This window comes from Ictalurus punctatus, chromosome 4, assembly GCF_001660625.3.
Source record: "Ictalurus punctatus breed USDA103 chromosome 4, Coco_2.0, whole genome shotgun sequence".
In the NCBI taxonomy this organism is placed as follows: Eukaryota; Metazoa; Chordata; class Actinopteri; order Siluriformes; family Ictaluridae; genus Ictalurus; species Ictalurus punctatus.
Genome location: NC_071284.1, coordinates 6,621,783 through 6,637,709, shown reverse-complemented (window position 1 = coordinate 6,637,709; position 15,927 = coordinate 6,621,783). Strand labels below are relative to the sequence as shown.

The 15,927-nt window shown below is 40.0% G+C and overlaps 1 protein-coding gene across 3 annotated transcripts; it reads right to left on the bottom strand.

Annotated features, from left to right (window-relative positions):
• Positions 1-2,987: 2,987 nt before the first annotated feature.
• On the bottom strand, positions 2,988-15,927 carry c4h19orf47 (chromosome 4 C19orf47 homolog). 3 transcript variants are annotated; one of them, XM_047152691.2, is made up of 8 exons: positions 15,866-15,927; positions 8,433-8,520; positions 8,114-8,228; positions 6,710-6,791; positions 5,881-5,994; positions 5,523-5,669; positions 4,611-4,687; positions 2,988-4,432 (listed from the first exon to the last, which is right to left on the bottom strand). In XM_047152691.2, the coding sequence occupies exons 1-8, from the start codon at positions 15,882-15,884 to the stop codon at positions 3,881-3,883; spliced, it is 1,194 nt and encodes a 397-aa protein (XP_047008647.1). In that variant the 5' UTR covers positions 15,885-15,927; the 3' UTR covers positions 2,988-3,880. The 3 variants fall into 3 exon arrangements, with proteins under 3 accessions (XP_047008647.1, XP_047008648.1, XP_047008649.1); XM_047152692.2 differs by having other exon boundaries at positions 2,988-4,429; XM_047152693.2 differs by lacking the exon at positions 15,866-15,927 and adding an exon at positions 9,949-10,210.

The following is a 15,927-nucleotide window of genomic DNA, read 5'->3' as shown; positions in this document are numbered from 1 at the left end:
GGCGACTTGTTTTTAAGTTGTGGTTGGATTAAACCGCAGTGGAGATCCTGGCCTTTTTGGACCAGATTGGGAAGATCATTCAATCTATTTAAGCTTACCTTAAATGCTAGTTACTAGCGTTGGGTCTGAGTCCACCTTTGTCGAGTCTGAGTCGAGACCAAGTCCTTAACCAATCGAATCCAATATATGACTACAATCATATTTCACAATAACGATACATTTTCTCAGGTAGGTCTATCAGTAGTCTTCAAGTAAGAAATACAACAGAAATTGAATAAAGCTATTAAATGTAAAATAACATAGACTTCACTGTATGACATATACAGTGATTCATAATAAATTAAGTTATTCAGTCAAATGAGTGAGTGAGTGATTTTTTCTGTTTTGTTTGATTAACATTAATGACACAGACAGCAGCAGGTTCATTAGACTGCTGTCACTTTAAGACCTAACGCACAGATCCAACATACTGTATTGACACACCTCTGATTTTTTCCCCAACTGTTTACATTCACTTAAGACATAACCGACTGTGTTTGCATGAATACTCGGGCAGACTTGCATTTTGACATGATGTGTGTGTCTTTATTTGACCGTCCAAGCGTAAGCCGCTTAAGAGAACTCAATTCGGTACTCGGACAATGAGGTGACTTTTTGTGTGTGCATGTCAAGTGTAGCAGGGAGACATTCATTCATTTCTTATCTTAAAAAAATAAATAACAACATAAAATTATCATGCTACACATGATGCGGACGCGACTGTACTCGGAAAAATGTCTGAGTCCGTGTTAAATTTACCCAAGGTGTCCATTTCAAGGGAAGAAAATGTTGGTTTATTTGTGTGACGTCATTATCTATAATGTTAATGTTATTTTAGGTTTGACAATCATAGTACTGCCATGCAGTATAAATGAACATGCTCAAAAACCTTCATGAAAAGTTTCTAATTTAATGTTGTGAAATATTTTAGTTACTGCAGGAAGAATGTTTAACCTGCACATGCTCAGAAGGTTGCTATTCAGTTTGTATGTTTGGCACAACCATCATACAGAGGACTCCCACGAGACCTGAGCTGCTACAAGCAACAGTAACCAAACCTGGAACAGCTTTTACAAGTTGATTTTTCTTTCTATCATTAAAGCAACCCATCCAAATGTTATATGGATTACCAATCTAGAATATAAGTAATACATATGTCGATACTGTGTAAACCTTGTCATTTTGTGTCTTGAGTATCAAAATGATCAGGCTTCCTTCCTTCAGTTGGGCATGCTCAGTTGAGTTAAGGTCTGGTGACTGATTTGGCCACTGATTAAGTCCTTTGTTGAGTTGGCAGTGTGTTTGGGGTCGTTGTCTTGCTGCATGATTAACTTCCTCCCAAATAGATTGAATGCATTTCTCTGTAAATTGGCAGACAAAATGTTCCTGTAGACTTCTGAATTCATTCTGTTGCTACCATCATCATAAATAAAGATTAGTGAGCCTATGCAAGCCCAAGTCATGACTCCATCATGCTTGACCAATGATCTTGAATGTTTCGGATCATGAGCAGAACCTTTCATTCCCGACTTTGGCCTTTCGATCACTTTGGTAGAGGTTAATCTTGGTTCCAGAACATTTGTGGCTAATTTTCACAATTTTCTGAGTTTCAAAACATATTGCTTTTCTCCCACAGCCAGCTCTCTGGTCTCCATCTTGGTTTATCCATTTTAACAACAAATGCAGACGAAACACAGGGCTCAAACCAAGAGTATATATTCAGAACTACTAATTATTTGAACAATTAATCTAACATGGATACTTGAGCACCAAGACACAGCTGTCATTCCCGTGTTCCAATAGTTTTGATCACTTTCCATGAGTAGGTTCAAACAGAAGCTGCCATACTCTAAGCTGTCTCTAGATGTAAATATCAGGAAACAAAAGTTGAAATTCTGACCTACTGTCTCTTTCATCGTGTGATCTCAAACCCACGTATCAGTGTATAGCAGAAACAAAATTGGCCTTGCTGTTCCAATATTTTCAGAGGGTACTGCGTGTGGGTCTTCCCCAAAGAGCTAGCACAAAGTTGGAAGCAGACAATTGTATAGAATGTCTTTGTATGTTGTAGCTTTACAATTTCCCTTCACTGGAACGAAGAGGCTCAAACCTGTTCCAGCATGACAATGCACCTATACACAAAGCGAGCTCCATGAAGACATGGTTTGCCAAAGCTGGAGTGGACGAACTCGAATGGCCTAAACAAAACCCTGGCCAAAACTCAAATGAACATCTTTGGGATGAACTGGAACACTGACTGCACCCTGGGTTTCCTCGCCCGAGATCAGTGCCTGACCTCACTAATGCTCTTGTGGCTGAAAGGGCAAATCCTCACAAAATCTAGTGGAAATCCTTTCCAGAACAGTGGAGGTTATTATAACAGCAAATGGGGATAAATCTGTAATAAGATGTTCAAAAAGCACATCTGAGTGTGATGGTCACATGTCCACAAACTTTTGGTGAGAGTGTATATTGTAGCCAACTGTTATGTAAATTTATAACATGGTGCTATTATATTCTGACTTTGATTGCATTTTCTATAATAGGTCTTCTGGCTTCAAGGTAAATCTCTATTCCCGTCACCGGATCTATATGAATTGGTCTACATTAATGAACTGATTTAAAAATGTGTCTAACAATTGATGCCTGACAGCAGCTAGAGAAGTCCACCAGGCCTTTAAAAATAAATAAATAAATAAAAATTCAACTACATTAAAAGTGAGAGAGGCTCAAAGAAAGGGAGTAAGACAGTGCTTTTTTTCTTGCTTTCCCATTTTATGGTTAATCAACTGCAAAAACAACCATTTTATAAAACAAACCATCGTTTGTCTTTTTCCCCTTTTAAACCTGTAGAGTGTTATAAAAAGGTCTACTTTAAAGACATTACAAATTAAAATAAACATAAAATAATCATATAAAAACTGGATGACTCAGTTTCAGGGGCCATGTAAAGAAATTTTATGCACCTGGGGCAATAGTGTGGTCAGCACCTGCTGGTGTAATTCAAACCCACAAGTTGCCTTTTATTTTGTACACGTTGGCCACAAACGGATGAGAAAAACAACAACACTCTAGGGTCCATCGCCATGTGTGTTGCCTAGCAACATTATCCCATTTCCCAGCAGGGGAGATGACACCTTGCTCACTCATTACATCTAGGTAACACTTAACACGGCTTTCCTTCAGAGGAAGGAAAAACTGAGGGCTTTAAAGTGACAGCTGAGATCGGGGGGGGGGTTTGACGGGAGACTAGAGGTACAGTGTGCAAGTCTTTTAATGGCTACAAGGTATGAAAAAGGGAAGGTCGATGGACAGTTAAGTGGAGATGAGAGCACGTTGTTCTTGTTTACAGTACTGCAAGCGAGGCATGTTGACGTGCAATGGATGAATCGGCGATATTCAGCACACATGATATTTTCAGTAAACCAGCAGCATAAAAAACAAGGTCTTCCTTATTTTGAAGAAATGTAAAGGTTCGATCATGTTTCCTTGAATGAATTTTCATGTAAATTGCTGCCCATTGTGTAAAGATGCAGGGTAAAAATTTCTTAAAAACAACATTGTAATATTGCACCGTATGTTCAAAGGATATCAGCACATACCGAACTGTCTTGCTGTACAAAACTGCCATAGAAACCCACCGTAAAATCTGAAGAGGAGGGATTTTAGAGGTATCGGAAGGTACGTGAAAAGTATGCAGAATGTTAATGGTGGGTGGGATCATTCTAATATGCACCATGGGGACATGAGGTCTACTGCACTTTAATCCTAAATCCTGAATGCAGGATAGAGATAAGATAAGAGAGCGATAAGAAAGGAGTGTTGAGGACGTTTGTGTGCATTAGACAATCTTGGCCCCGAGTCTTTTGAACACACTGACTGTGGCAGCGTCCATCTGAGCCCTGTGTGAGTCCTTGCCCGTCCCTGTGCTGCTGCTGACTTTGGGGCTGGCCAGAGCAAAGCTTGTCTTGCTCCTGCTGCTGGTCACCTGACTATCCTGAGTCTCTGTTGACTGGCTAGATCGTAAGCTGGAAGAGGACGCAGGGGCAGGGCTGGCTGTGGGAACTTTACCCAACCTCCGTAGTATTTTCCGTTTAGGCGCCCCCTCCTGGCTGGAAGAGGTGGAGGAGGGGACAGCCGAAGGAGTGCTCTCTGATAGCGGGAGTTTAGATTTGTTGCCGAGGCGATACAGAGCAACAGGTTCAGGTTTTTGGGCGACAGGCTCTTTTTTGGAAGGTAGTTGAGGCCGTTTAAGGACGCCGGCATACTGAAGCACAGAGCCTTCGCCATCGCTGTCCTCGTCTTTGCCGGCTATGGCGCCGTCGGCCGTATCCCTCTCCGCATCGTCGTCTTCGTCCACTTTGCCCAGACGGCTGAACACACCTGTTACCTGCTGTGTGGAGGGAGTGGAGATATTAAAAGAGAGAAATAAATCTACAGCCAAAAAAAAAACTAGTAAAGACCAAATTAAGAGCTAGCAAACATTAGATTGTACTTTTGAATGCAGCAAAATGCAAAGCAACCCGAAACAGACAGATAAAATAAGTTAATAAATATAGCACAATCTCCACCTTATTGGCTGTTGATGTGTCTGCCTTAGACTCTGAGCCCAGCCTCTCAAACACTGAAGTACGTTTCAAACTCTTTGCTGTAACCAAAACAGATGAGAAGTATATTACAGAAGTGCACACAAACTTTAAATATATACTACGTCATTTCATATTATGTTTCTTATTTATGTATACTGATAACGGGTTTTGAGTCCGAACATATGCACTTATGTAATGCATGCTTTTTTTTTAATGCATGGCAAAAAGCTTAATCGTGTTCATTGGTAGCTAGTTGCAATAGTTGAATTAAAGCTTGATCTTAGCCTAATGGGAATGTAAACTGTCACTACATTAGATTTTAAGAACTACTAAAAATTTTAATGGCTGCATTAAATAACAGTTTTACTGCAGCTATAAAATCAGCAAGCAATTTATACAATGGGGAAGCTTTACAGAAAGTTTGAGCTGATAATAAAAAATAAGTTATTTTTTAAGATCAAAATCACTATTAATTTATTATTTATTATTAATGCATTGGAAGTAGTTAGCCTTAATTCATTTTAAATCAGCAGGATTAAATCGAATGGGTGAATTACTTGAATAACAATGACATTGGTTCTTAATCATAACACGTGTACCTTTTAAATGCTACATCTAAAAAATATAAATAAGCCACTTACAGTAAGCAAAGTAAATAGACATTCAATAGATATTAATGGGAAACGTATGATTTAGTGTATTATATATAAACAATTCACACTGCAGCTAAGCTCACCAACATCGCAGCAAATTATAGTAAATTAACTTAATTGATGAGGCCATAAATAGTGATCATGATTAATATACGATTCATTTGGAAACTCTATAGTCTGGTATAACAAAAAGATGGTGGTTTGTAAACATGGTGAAGACAGCAGTCTGATCCCCGGGCACCTTTCTTAGCCTGCTGGGCCAGAATGCGTCTGCTTCGGGCGGTGGTGCCCTTTGGCATGCTGATGATGTACTTCCCCTCCATCTCTGAAGTCACTCGTCGGCGTTTCAACAGCAATCCGTTCTCCTCTGCTGAAGGCTGACTGGCAACTGTAAGAGGATGGGAAGAGAGAGAAAAAAAAGAAATGGTAAAAAAAAAAAATAAAGGTGTGAAAAACAACGAGGTGTGGGCACTGAGCAGATGTCTGTGCCTGAGACACACATGTTTGCTGAGAAACAAACATTTACAGTAAGATAACACCCAATGACATGGCGGTGGCAGAGGGAATGAGATGAGCCATTAGAGAAAGGACAGCTGTACCCATTTTGGAGCTCTTGTTGGATATGGTCACCGAGAGACGGTTGTCAGGGCGACGCACGGGTGTGCTCGGTGGGGAGTCTCGACTCAAGGCATTGGCTATCATTCGTGTGGCGGCTGAAATGAAAAAAAAAAAAAAAAAAAAAAAAAGAAAAAAAAAAAAAAGGGTCATTATATATATATATATTTTATATATTATATATATATATTTTATATATTTTATATATATATATATATATATATATATATATATATATATATATATATATATATATATATATATATATATATAAATATAAAAAAGGTAAATTCTGGGCCGAAACTGAAAATTCAGGATGCACTAGACCGAAATCCTGTTTTTATAAATGTATAGATTGAGAACTTTTATACATTTATAAAAACAGGTCCAATAGATCTGATAAATAAAAATTTTTCAAAGCCAGCTCTGACTTGTCATACTATATTCATATACATTCATGTTTATGTTGCCAAAGAATATCAGACCCTAACGACTCTGACACGTTATTCACACAGAGAACCCAAAAATTGACTGGTGCAGAAGATTTATTATTAGTTACAAATTTTATTAGACAACTTTAAATAAAACATTTAATCACCTACCCATTTTTTCTTTATTCATACATTTTCATAGCCCAAAGTCCAACAGGAAACCCCAAGTCAGTGACCGCTGACTTTAGGCTAACTTATGAATGACACTGAATAAATCTGTGTTCACTTATTCATACTGGTAAGGTGCACACATTTCCCCTATATATTATCAGAACTGTATTATATCAGGGTGGATGTACATCTGGGTAGATGCTATACTCACGGGTATTGGCAGTGCGCCTCAGCTCAGCCTGAACGCTGGTCTGACCGGAGGAAATAGCTTCAGTGGCCATTTTGCACATATCCTACACCGAGCGACATGAGGAGAAAGGGTAAACCGTATTAAAATTGTACCATGAAACGGTAACAAAACACTGTGCATGCTTTTGCTTGGGGGGAAAAAAAAAATACTAAAACGTGAATTGACCCTGCCTAATTTAATGTTCAACATTTACTTTGCTTTATTTAGCCACACTTTTTCCCCACAATTACGTCATTATCAAATACTTTCCCCACCAGCTAGCTCTCCACTATCACATAACAGCATATATCAGGGAGGGTGAGGGCTATCACGTGCCTGCTCCAAGATATGTGGAGCTAGCCACTGCGTCTTTTCAAAACCGTTGTTCATTCTGAGTCGCAGGGTAGCACTGGAGGAAAGTGCTAACTGCTCTCTTCTGTATAATTGTGCTCGCAGATCCCTACAATCAGCTAGTGTCTCTATAATTGACAGGGTGAAGGCAACACCATCCCTCCCACCCAGAGAGCATGGCCACTTTTGCTCAAACTCACAGGAAAGCCTACAGTAACTCAAATAACCACTCATTACAACCGTTGTGAGCAGAAAAGCATCCACATTATTGTCTGATTGGATAACTGCATGAATGACAGGATGTACAAGTGTTCCTATTACAGTGGCCAGTGAGTGTACATAAATTACTCACAAAAGCTAAGCAGGGTTGAGCTTGGCCAGTACCTGGATGGAAGACCTCCTGGGGAAAACTAAGGTTGCTGCTGGAAGTGGTATTAGTGAGGCCAGCAGTGGGTGCTCACCCTGTGGTCTGTGGGGGACCTAATGCCCCAGTACAGTGAAGGGGACTCTATACTGTAAAAACAGCACTGTCTTTTGGATGAGATGTTAAACTGAGGTCCTGACTCTCTTTGGTCATTAAAAATCCCAGGACACTTATTGTAAAAGAGTAGGGGTATAACCCTGGTGTCCTGGTGAAATTCCCCCATTGGCCCTTCTGGATCAATAATCCACATCTCTGAATTGGCTACATCATTCTCTCCTCTCCACTAATAGCTGGCGTGTGGTGGGCGTTCTGGCACACTATGGCTGCCGTCGCATCATCCAGGTGGATGCTACACACTAGTGGTGGTTGAGGAGATTCATTCCCTCCACCCATACTATGCAAAGTTCTACATAAATGTATCTGTAACTAACAATACATATAGTTATATTATAAATATAGCTGTCACAATTTTATTTTTTTTTTTACACAAGGTATAACAATTATGAGTAATCCTTGTCTATGCCAATATGTGGTGATCATGGAGAGCCAATATTTTAAACAAGTCCATAGTATATCTTGTTCCATGCATCAATCACAGACGTCGTGCCTACCTGTCTGTAGACATGCTTGGCGTGTTTGAGAATAGCAATAATATCCCCAATGACTGTGATACCCAAGTCCATCATGATGTCCTTACTGAGATCCATCAGCATGCTCTTCTGAATTCTGTACACACACAAACACACACATAGAATGAATGGGAACTCTCAAAGGGACCATTACACTGTTCTGAATGCTGTGTGAATGATCCTACTCTACTAATTGCAAGACTAATATTCAATAAACAAAGACAGTATCATTTTATACAATTTCACATTCAAGCATTCGAAGTTTGATGTGTGTCCCTGTCATGGCAAGGGTTTTTTTTACCTGTTGTCTACAAAGCTCACAGCGTAGGTGGCAGCCATACCCGGAGGGATTCCTGCATCTCTGAAAAACTGGATCCACTCAGATGTGGCTGAGGACAAAAAGCAGGAGAGTTGAAGAACTAATCAAGGACGCAGCACAACTGAGCAGAATGACAGACCTCTCTAATCAGCCTGTTATTTAGGACGCAGTGTTGAATACACGTCATGTGTAAATGTGTGCAAAAGACGTCTGTCGCTCATTTCACATACGAAGTCTGACACTGGTATTCACCGATACATGAATAAGGCAGTGTGTGTCAACTTCATAAGTGGGTTCATGTGTGAATAGAAGCTGATACGTTACAAGGAACAATGATGAGGTCACTTTCCGAGGTGGTTAGCACAGTGATGCAACGACAGGAGGAAAAGTCAACAAAGAAGTTGATCGACAGTATGTGATAATCAAGAGATGCAAAACAATCGTTTCCATCGATTATAAAACATCATCATCATGTACTTAACAAACAACAGAAACGTGTTCTAATGTTACAAAGCGCACAGTCCTCTAGTACTGGGTAGAATGTAATACAAACGTGAATCAGTTGTGGTTAATGCTATTACAGCACCACACAGCTCCGTCTTTTCGTCCCAACACTGATTTCACTTGCAACATACAGTAAACTGAAACGCGAATTCTCAAACCTTACAAACCGTGACGGATAGAAAAGTCGAGGGTGAGTCATGCTCTCATCTTTCCTACGACACCAGTGAATATTTTAAAGAAAATTTCTGCATTATAATTCTTAATTCTAATAGTTTGAGATACTGGATTTTTGATTTCCATGAGCTGTAAGCCATAATAATCAAGATTAAAACGGAAAAAGGCTTGAAATATTTCACTTCATGTGTAATAAATCTAGAATACATGAAAAGTTCCACTTTCTGAATTAAATAACAGAAAAAAAAGAACTTTTCCATAATATTCAAATTTTTTGAGATGCACCTGTATTATGTTTATATGTTGTGTAAATGTCTGATTAATCTCATACGTGTACAGGATGTGTTTGGGTGAGTTAATTAACCCACTAGTAAAGCGCGTCAGTTTACCGCCGTTCATTCACTCTTCAGCTTCAGTTCACACGGCTCAATCCTGGGCATTATTGACTACGATGGGATTATCTGAAACACAAGAACTATTCTTTCCAGATTTTTCTTCTTCTTCTTGTGAGGGAAATTATTCATTTTTACTCTGTAATAATTTTGTTTCTGTTCATCTGAGGAAAACACCCAAGAAGGCCATGTCATGTCAGTGAGATCAGTAAAGAATGTTTATCTGCTTACAGAGCCACAAACATGTTCTTCTGTTCAAGGTTCGTAAGACCCTAAAACAAAGCCTGTTCGAACTGCCTCAAACTGCTTCTTATCGGTGTGTCCTGCTCTGCGTTTCATATATATAGTAGAGGTTCAGCACAAGTGCTTCAGAGCACTCTCATTATTCTATCCTGTATTAACCATCTTTCTGTAATAAACCTTTTTACCTTCAGAGGACGAGTCTGCGAGTGTTGTCTAATTTCCACGACAATTTGGCGTCTCCTGGCTGGGCTGCGCGAGTCTTTTCACCTTTTCTGGATAACAAGTAAACCGGAGGATGCTCCTGAAAAAGTTTCACCCTGAAGTCTGTGTTGACGCACGCGATTTGGCCATTGTTGTGCAGAGCGAAAGACCGATGCAGCCTTCCACTTACTGGTAGGAATCTTCAAGAATTTAGAATTTGAAATTTATGAAGTCATTGTGTATTGCTGTCTGTATGGAAGGGAGTCAATGATATAAGAAATGCGTGTATTACATGGAGAGAAATATTACATGGAGCGATTTCTTATAAGAAGTTCCAGGAACTTCGCCTCTTATAATAATATTGGTGTTTCTTAGATCACAGCTTCAAAACTAAGATATATACAAACAGGTGTGTGTGTGTGTATATATTACATAGGGAGAGAGAGAGAGAGAGAGATAATGGTTAAAAAAAAAAAGGCTAACGGAAAGGGTCCGGTTCGAGCAATAAATAAGTAAAGAGAGTACTTATTAAGAAGCGCAGTACTTTTGCGGCGGGTTATCATCAAGTGGCATGCTCCAATGACTCATTCCATCATATCAGCGGTACATGATATTTTTGGCCTGCACAGATCTCTTTTACATTCTTAAGGTTTGCTCTATTGAACCTATAGGTTATATGATTAATTGAATGTCTAGAGATTTGGCACACACTAGAACCTTTTCTGTCTGTGCACGAGAATGCATATTCACTTGATTTTCCAAGCATGTTAAATTGATTAAAACGTTGAAAGTTACAGAAGCTGTAAAAATAAATAAATAAATAAATAAAATAAAAATAAAAAAATATGGGAAAAACATGTAGCAAAGCACAACCTGTGACACATGCGATGGTATGTACAGGGTGTTTATATGTTGGTCCTAATATCACGTTTATACATGTGAATTATGGGGAAGGATATTTGAACCAATGTGATGTATGGGTTAAAGAATGTGCTTTCCCAGAAAAAGGTAGTTTTAGTCTCAGACAGTTAGGACAACTGAAATTTAATTTGGAAGCAAAGAAGTGAGATATTCCTAAAAGTAAAAAAAAAAAAAAAATAAGCACAGTTTTCGGCTGACTGGAAGGCATTTGCTGAATGGCAGAGCGAGGCACATAAAAGAGAGGGAAAAAAATGTCAGGCAGGGCCCTCATCTGTTTCTCAGTGTGCTAACTTGCAGAAAGTCGATCCCGACCTGGACTCTGCCCCACTGCGACACCCACAGCCAGTAAGGAGGGAGGAAAATGCAGTTTCAGAGGCACCTCCTCACGATGAAGCGGCCCAGCCTACGCCACTCTATCCGAACCAGTCAGAACTGAGCCACCAACCCCCACCGATCTATGCGCCAGCCGTCCTATCCTCACTGGTGGCGAGATCCCAAGGGAAGGGACCAACAACATTGCTGCCTGAGGGCTTCAGATCAACAAAATCGGACAGAGAAAGGACAGTGCACGCTGTGGTAAATGCCCCAATACTAGAAGTGGCCGGAGAAGGAGGCCCTATGCTAGTTCACAGACCCTGGACATTGGAAGACATCAGGAGCAGCATGACGCATCTGCCGGCGCTCTGCGAAGTAGAAAGACGAAAGTTTGGGGATGACCTTCAGATATTCTGCAGAGAATTCAGACCCACCACTCATGAACTACGACGACTGCTCATGGCAAAACTTCGCACGGACTTGGTCAAGGTTCCACGTGAATTCCCAGAGAACGATGTCCGCCAAATCAACCCACAGTGGGATGATGGAGTCAACGCAAGGTACAGGGCACAAATCGTGGTGCTCCAGCAGAGGCTGACGAACACATTTCCCGTGTGAATGGACAAGACTCAGAGACTGTATCACAGTACCTGTCCAGGCTCACTGAGATCCATGATGCAAACTCAGGCTTCGAGAAACCCAACGCTCTGGCAGATGGGCAGGCGGCCGTCACAGCAGGGGAGGCACATCTCAGAAACAGCTTTATGAACGGCATGAAACCAGAAATTGCCGCTATAGTCAAACAACAATGTATCACCTGGGACACCGGAAGACTCACATAAGTGGAAAGGTATGCAATCCACGTGGAAAAGCTCTTACGAGAGGCAAAGGAAAGAAAGATGGAGAGGAAAGGAAAACCAAAAGCACCCAGATGAGGAAGGCCAGGTGGCAACCCCCATAGATACAACTTCACATATTTTATCTGCGGAAAAGTTGGACATTTTGCAAGAGACTGTCCAGAGCAGAAGCGAACTGATGGGCGGAGCTAAGGGAAGGGTGAAGCACCTAGGAACAGAAGAGGTGACATCAGACACCCAAACTATCAATTAGCTCACAAAGAACAGGAATATATGCACACACCCACATCCAACATTAGTCAGACTGACAATTCACAAATGTCTGAAACAGTCATGACCCTTAACCTTTTAAAGTATAATGCCTCTCCTTTTACACAGTTACCATGTATATCTCTTGCAGTTAATGGACAAAAGTGTCACATTTTTGGGAGATTCAGGAGCAACATATTCAGTAATAAAACACTGTGAATTAAAAGAATCCCCAAAAATGAGTTCACGGTCACTGCACTCCATGGGTAGGACATTCAGGATTAGAACGTTTCTCTGAACCGCTAGTTTGTGAATCTGAAAATGGGAAGAGTAACCCACCAATTCCTAATTCCGTCTTCATGTCCAGTCAATCTACTGGCCAGGGACTTAATGTGTGTTTTACTCTGCTCCCCTAGAGTTGACCTGAAGGATGTTCCATCGGAAAACCCAGATCTGATCCTTTTTGTGTATGGGTCTGCGTCACGTGACCCAGAGACAGATAAAAATCGAGTGGGCTATGCAGTAGTAACCGCACACGAGACGGTCTGTCAGGAAATCTCCCCTCAAACCTTTCAGCACAAGCAGCTGAACTGTATGTCCTCATAGAAGCATGAAGTCATGCTGAGGGACAGTCAGTAACTATCTACACAGACAGTAGATATGCCGACTAGACACAAATCATTAGATGTCGCCCTGCACATCCACTCATACATACAAACCTATTCCTAATTGTGCACCCTTCTCCTGGTATAGGTGGTATCTGTTAGCATGCCCTGTCACCAAATCACTGGGACAGTTCCCGAAAACACTGGGGGTCCGGGGGTAGACACTTAAAATGGAAAGATAATCCAAAGCGCGATATAAGTTTATTGGGTGGAAGACTTAATGATCAATCCTGCCAGTCACATCATAGCAGCAGAAAGAGTGCATGACGCACACACTTTTACCCAAATTTGGTATTCAACTGATTGTGGTGACGGGACTAAGTGCCTAAGGCGACATGATTTCTATAGGTCCCAGATAAGCCTGCGAAGATCTTTAGTAGACTATTGCTGCAGATTGGACGGCAATTAGTAGTTAAAAGCCCGTATGCCAAGATATTGGCCGCCTCTGTAAACCGTTCTTTATCGCCTTTCATCAGAAGAATCATTGCCAACAGTGCTACCCACACAACGTCACACGTCCCCTTGTCACGCAGACACATAATGGTTATTCTATCATTGAACAAATGCGGTCTGCGATACGCAACCCTCCGCAGACTAGCGAGACAGGGTTTGATTGGCTGAACTCAGTACTCTGGGGATGGGGCTCGTGGATATTAAGCATCTGTCTACCAATAGCTGCAATGATTCTTCTTGTCTTGCTCATTTTGCCTTGTACTGTTTCTCTCGTTCGGAGCAGTCTCTCACGCTCGCTGAAATCACTAATGACCAAACGCTGATGTTGACAAAGACTGAGTACAATCCCTATGATGACCAACCTGACTTGTATCCTAAACCTGACTGGGCACTAGATCCTCCCAGCAACATTGACGATGACGACTCATTGACATCCATTTCACACCTATTGTAAATATTTCTTTCACCATGACGATTCTCATTTCACCCTAAATGAGCTTGCTTGACTACAGGATACTTTATATCCGCAAAAACAGCCTTAGCACCTTCATTATGTCTGTTTCATGATGAATTCAGTTGAACTGTGAAAGGAATCCGAAGTTCTGATGTATTCACAGCATAGTAATTTCTCTATTCATTTTAGTTATCATAATTTGTAATGATAAAATGGGGGAAATGTGAGGGAATTTATTCATTTTTATTTTGTAATAATTTTGTTTCTGTTCATGTTCATCTGAGGATAATGCCTAAAAAGGCCATGTCATGTCACTGAGATCAGTACAGAATGTTTATCTGCTTACAGAGACCCTAAAACAAAGCCCATTTGAACTGTCTCAAACTGATTCTTATCGGTACACAGAAGTGTGTCATGTGCTGCGTTTCATATACATAGTAGTGGTTCAGCACAAGCACTTTAGAGCGCTCTCATTATTCTATCCTACTTTATTCCATCCTGTATTAACCATCTTTCTGTAATAAACCTTTTTACCTTAAGAAGACGAGTCTGCGAGTGTTGTCTAATTTCCACGACATTCTTAAAAAAAAACAGTTAATATTTTGCCTGTAATTTTTTTCAACAGTATGCTTAAATTAAAATCAGTGCTAGTGCTTGCTACACATCTTAAATTCGAATGCACAGTTTTTGCGTTCGAATGTGCATTTTTATCTTAAATTCCACGAAAGTTTGAATTTTTATTTGACTAAAAAATGTTGGTGACATTTGTTCTTATATACACAAACACGCATGTAAACACAAAGAGTTTATGTCCATGTATTGTACGATAAGTCGATAACATAATTATCACAAAAGGTCTAGCCAGTTAAGTTTTAATGTCTGTGTGATTCAGTAGTTTATATAATTAGATAGGTCTGACTCAACGGATTTCAAGTTTGTGTTTAAAATAAATTCCTTACTTGCAATTTAAGTTGGTTATTATTATAACAGGAAATAATAATTTGATTAACCCTAGAGGAGTCAGTCCAAAGAGTAAGATCAATAACTTGTTCCTCACGGTTCCAGCCCTACTGATAATGTCCAGAGGTTTAAGTGGGACACTGTTTCACATCAAGTTTCACAGCACTACGGTGTTTTATTTTAGAAAGCTGTGATTTAGTAGAACCTATATGGAACTAGGTTTTCTATTGGAGGTGTAAAAGCTGCATGTAGGCCATGGTGACTTGAGCCATAGAGAAGAGCCGCTGATATTCAGGAGCAGCTGGGAGTTATTTATAAAGCAATGACATGAACACACACCAAACTGCCTTAATCTTACATCATATAATCAGCCAACAACTAATAGAACACAGAATAGCTTTATATCATATATCTATAACATGAAGAATAACTTGGAAATCTTTTCCAAGAAGAAAATATATAGGGAGTCTATATATAGGGAGTGAGGAACCATTTGGGATTCGGCTTCAGTCAAATTTCCTCATATGACACGAGAAAACAGACAGAACCTAGGGAAAGTGTTACTATTATTATTATTCTTAATATTATAATGGCTGTGTTATTTAGCTATAATATTACTATAAAACTGCACGTGCCCAGTTAGCTGAAAAGGCCCGAGTTAGCCGGGCTCGTTATCCATGTAAAACATATTTATTTTTAAAAAATGCAATTATTACTATCGAATCATAAGCAGTATCGTGTAGTCTAGCTCGTACAGATTATCATCATTAAATAAATATCCTCGTTATAAAGCCAGCAACATGGTTTTTGTGTACACGTTAAACATACACACAAGTGTTCCATAGCCGGTTAGCCTGTTAGCTTCGCTTATATTAGCATGTCTATGAGATAACACATTACCATAAAGATGATAAACTCGCCATGTTATCAATTTTTTTTTTAAATACACAATTTAATCACAATTTAAAACAACACCGACACAGTTAAACATAACACAACGCTACACAGAGATGTCTTTTCGTCTCACCTGTTGTTACGGACGCCATTTTGGTGAGGGGGGAAAAATGTGGTGACGTCACGTCCGGCCGA

What these genes read in the sequence shown, in the direction of transcription:
- c4h19orf47 (XM_047152691.2), bottom strand. An exon ending in GTGAGCTTTGTAGACAACAG is followed by an intron (nt 8,229 to 8,432) that starts GTAAAAAAAACC and finishes GTGTGTGTACAG; the next exon opens with AATTCAGAAGAGCATGCTGA. An exon ending in CAACAAGAGCTCCAAAATGG is followed by an intron (nt 5,670 to 5,880) that starts GTACAGCTGTCC and finishes ATCCTCTTACAG; the next exon opens with TTGCCAGTCAGCCTTCAGCA.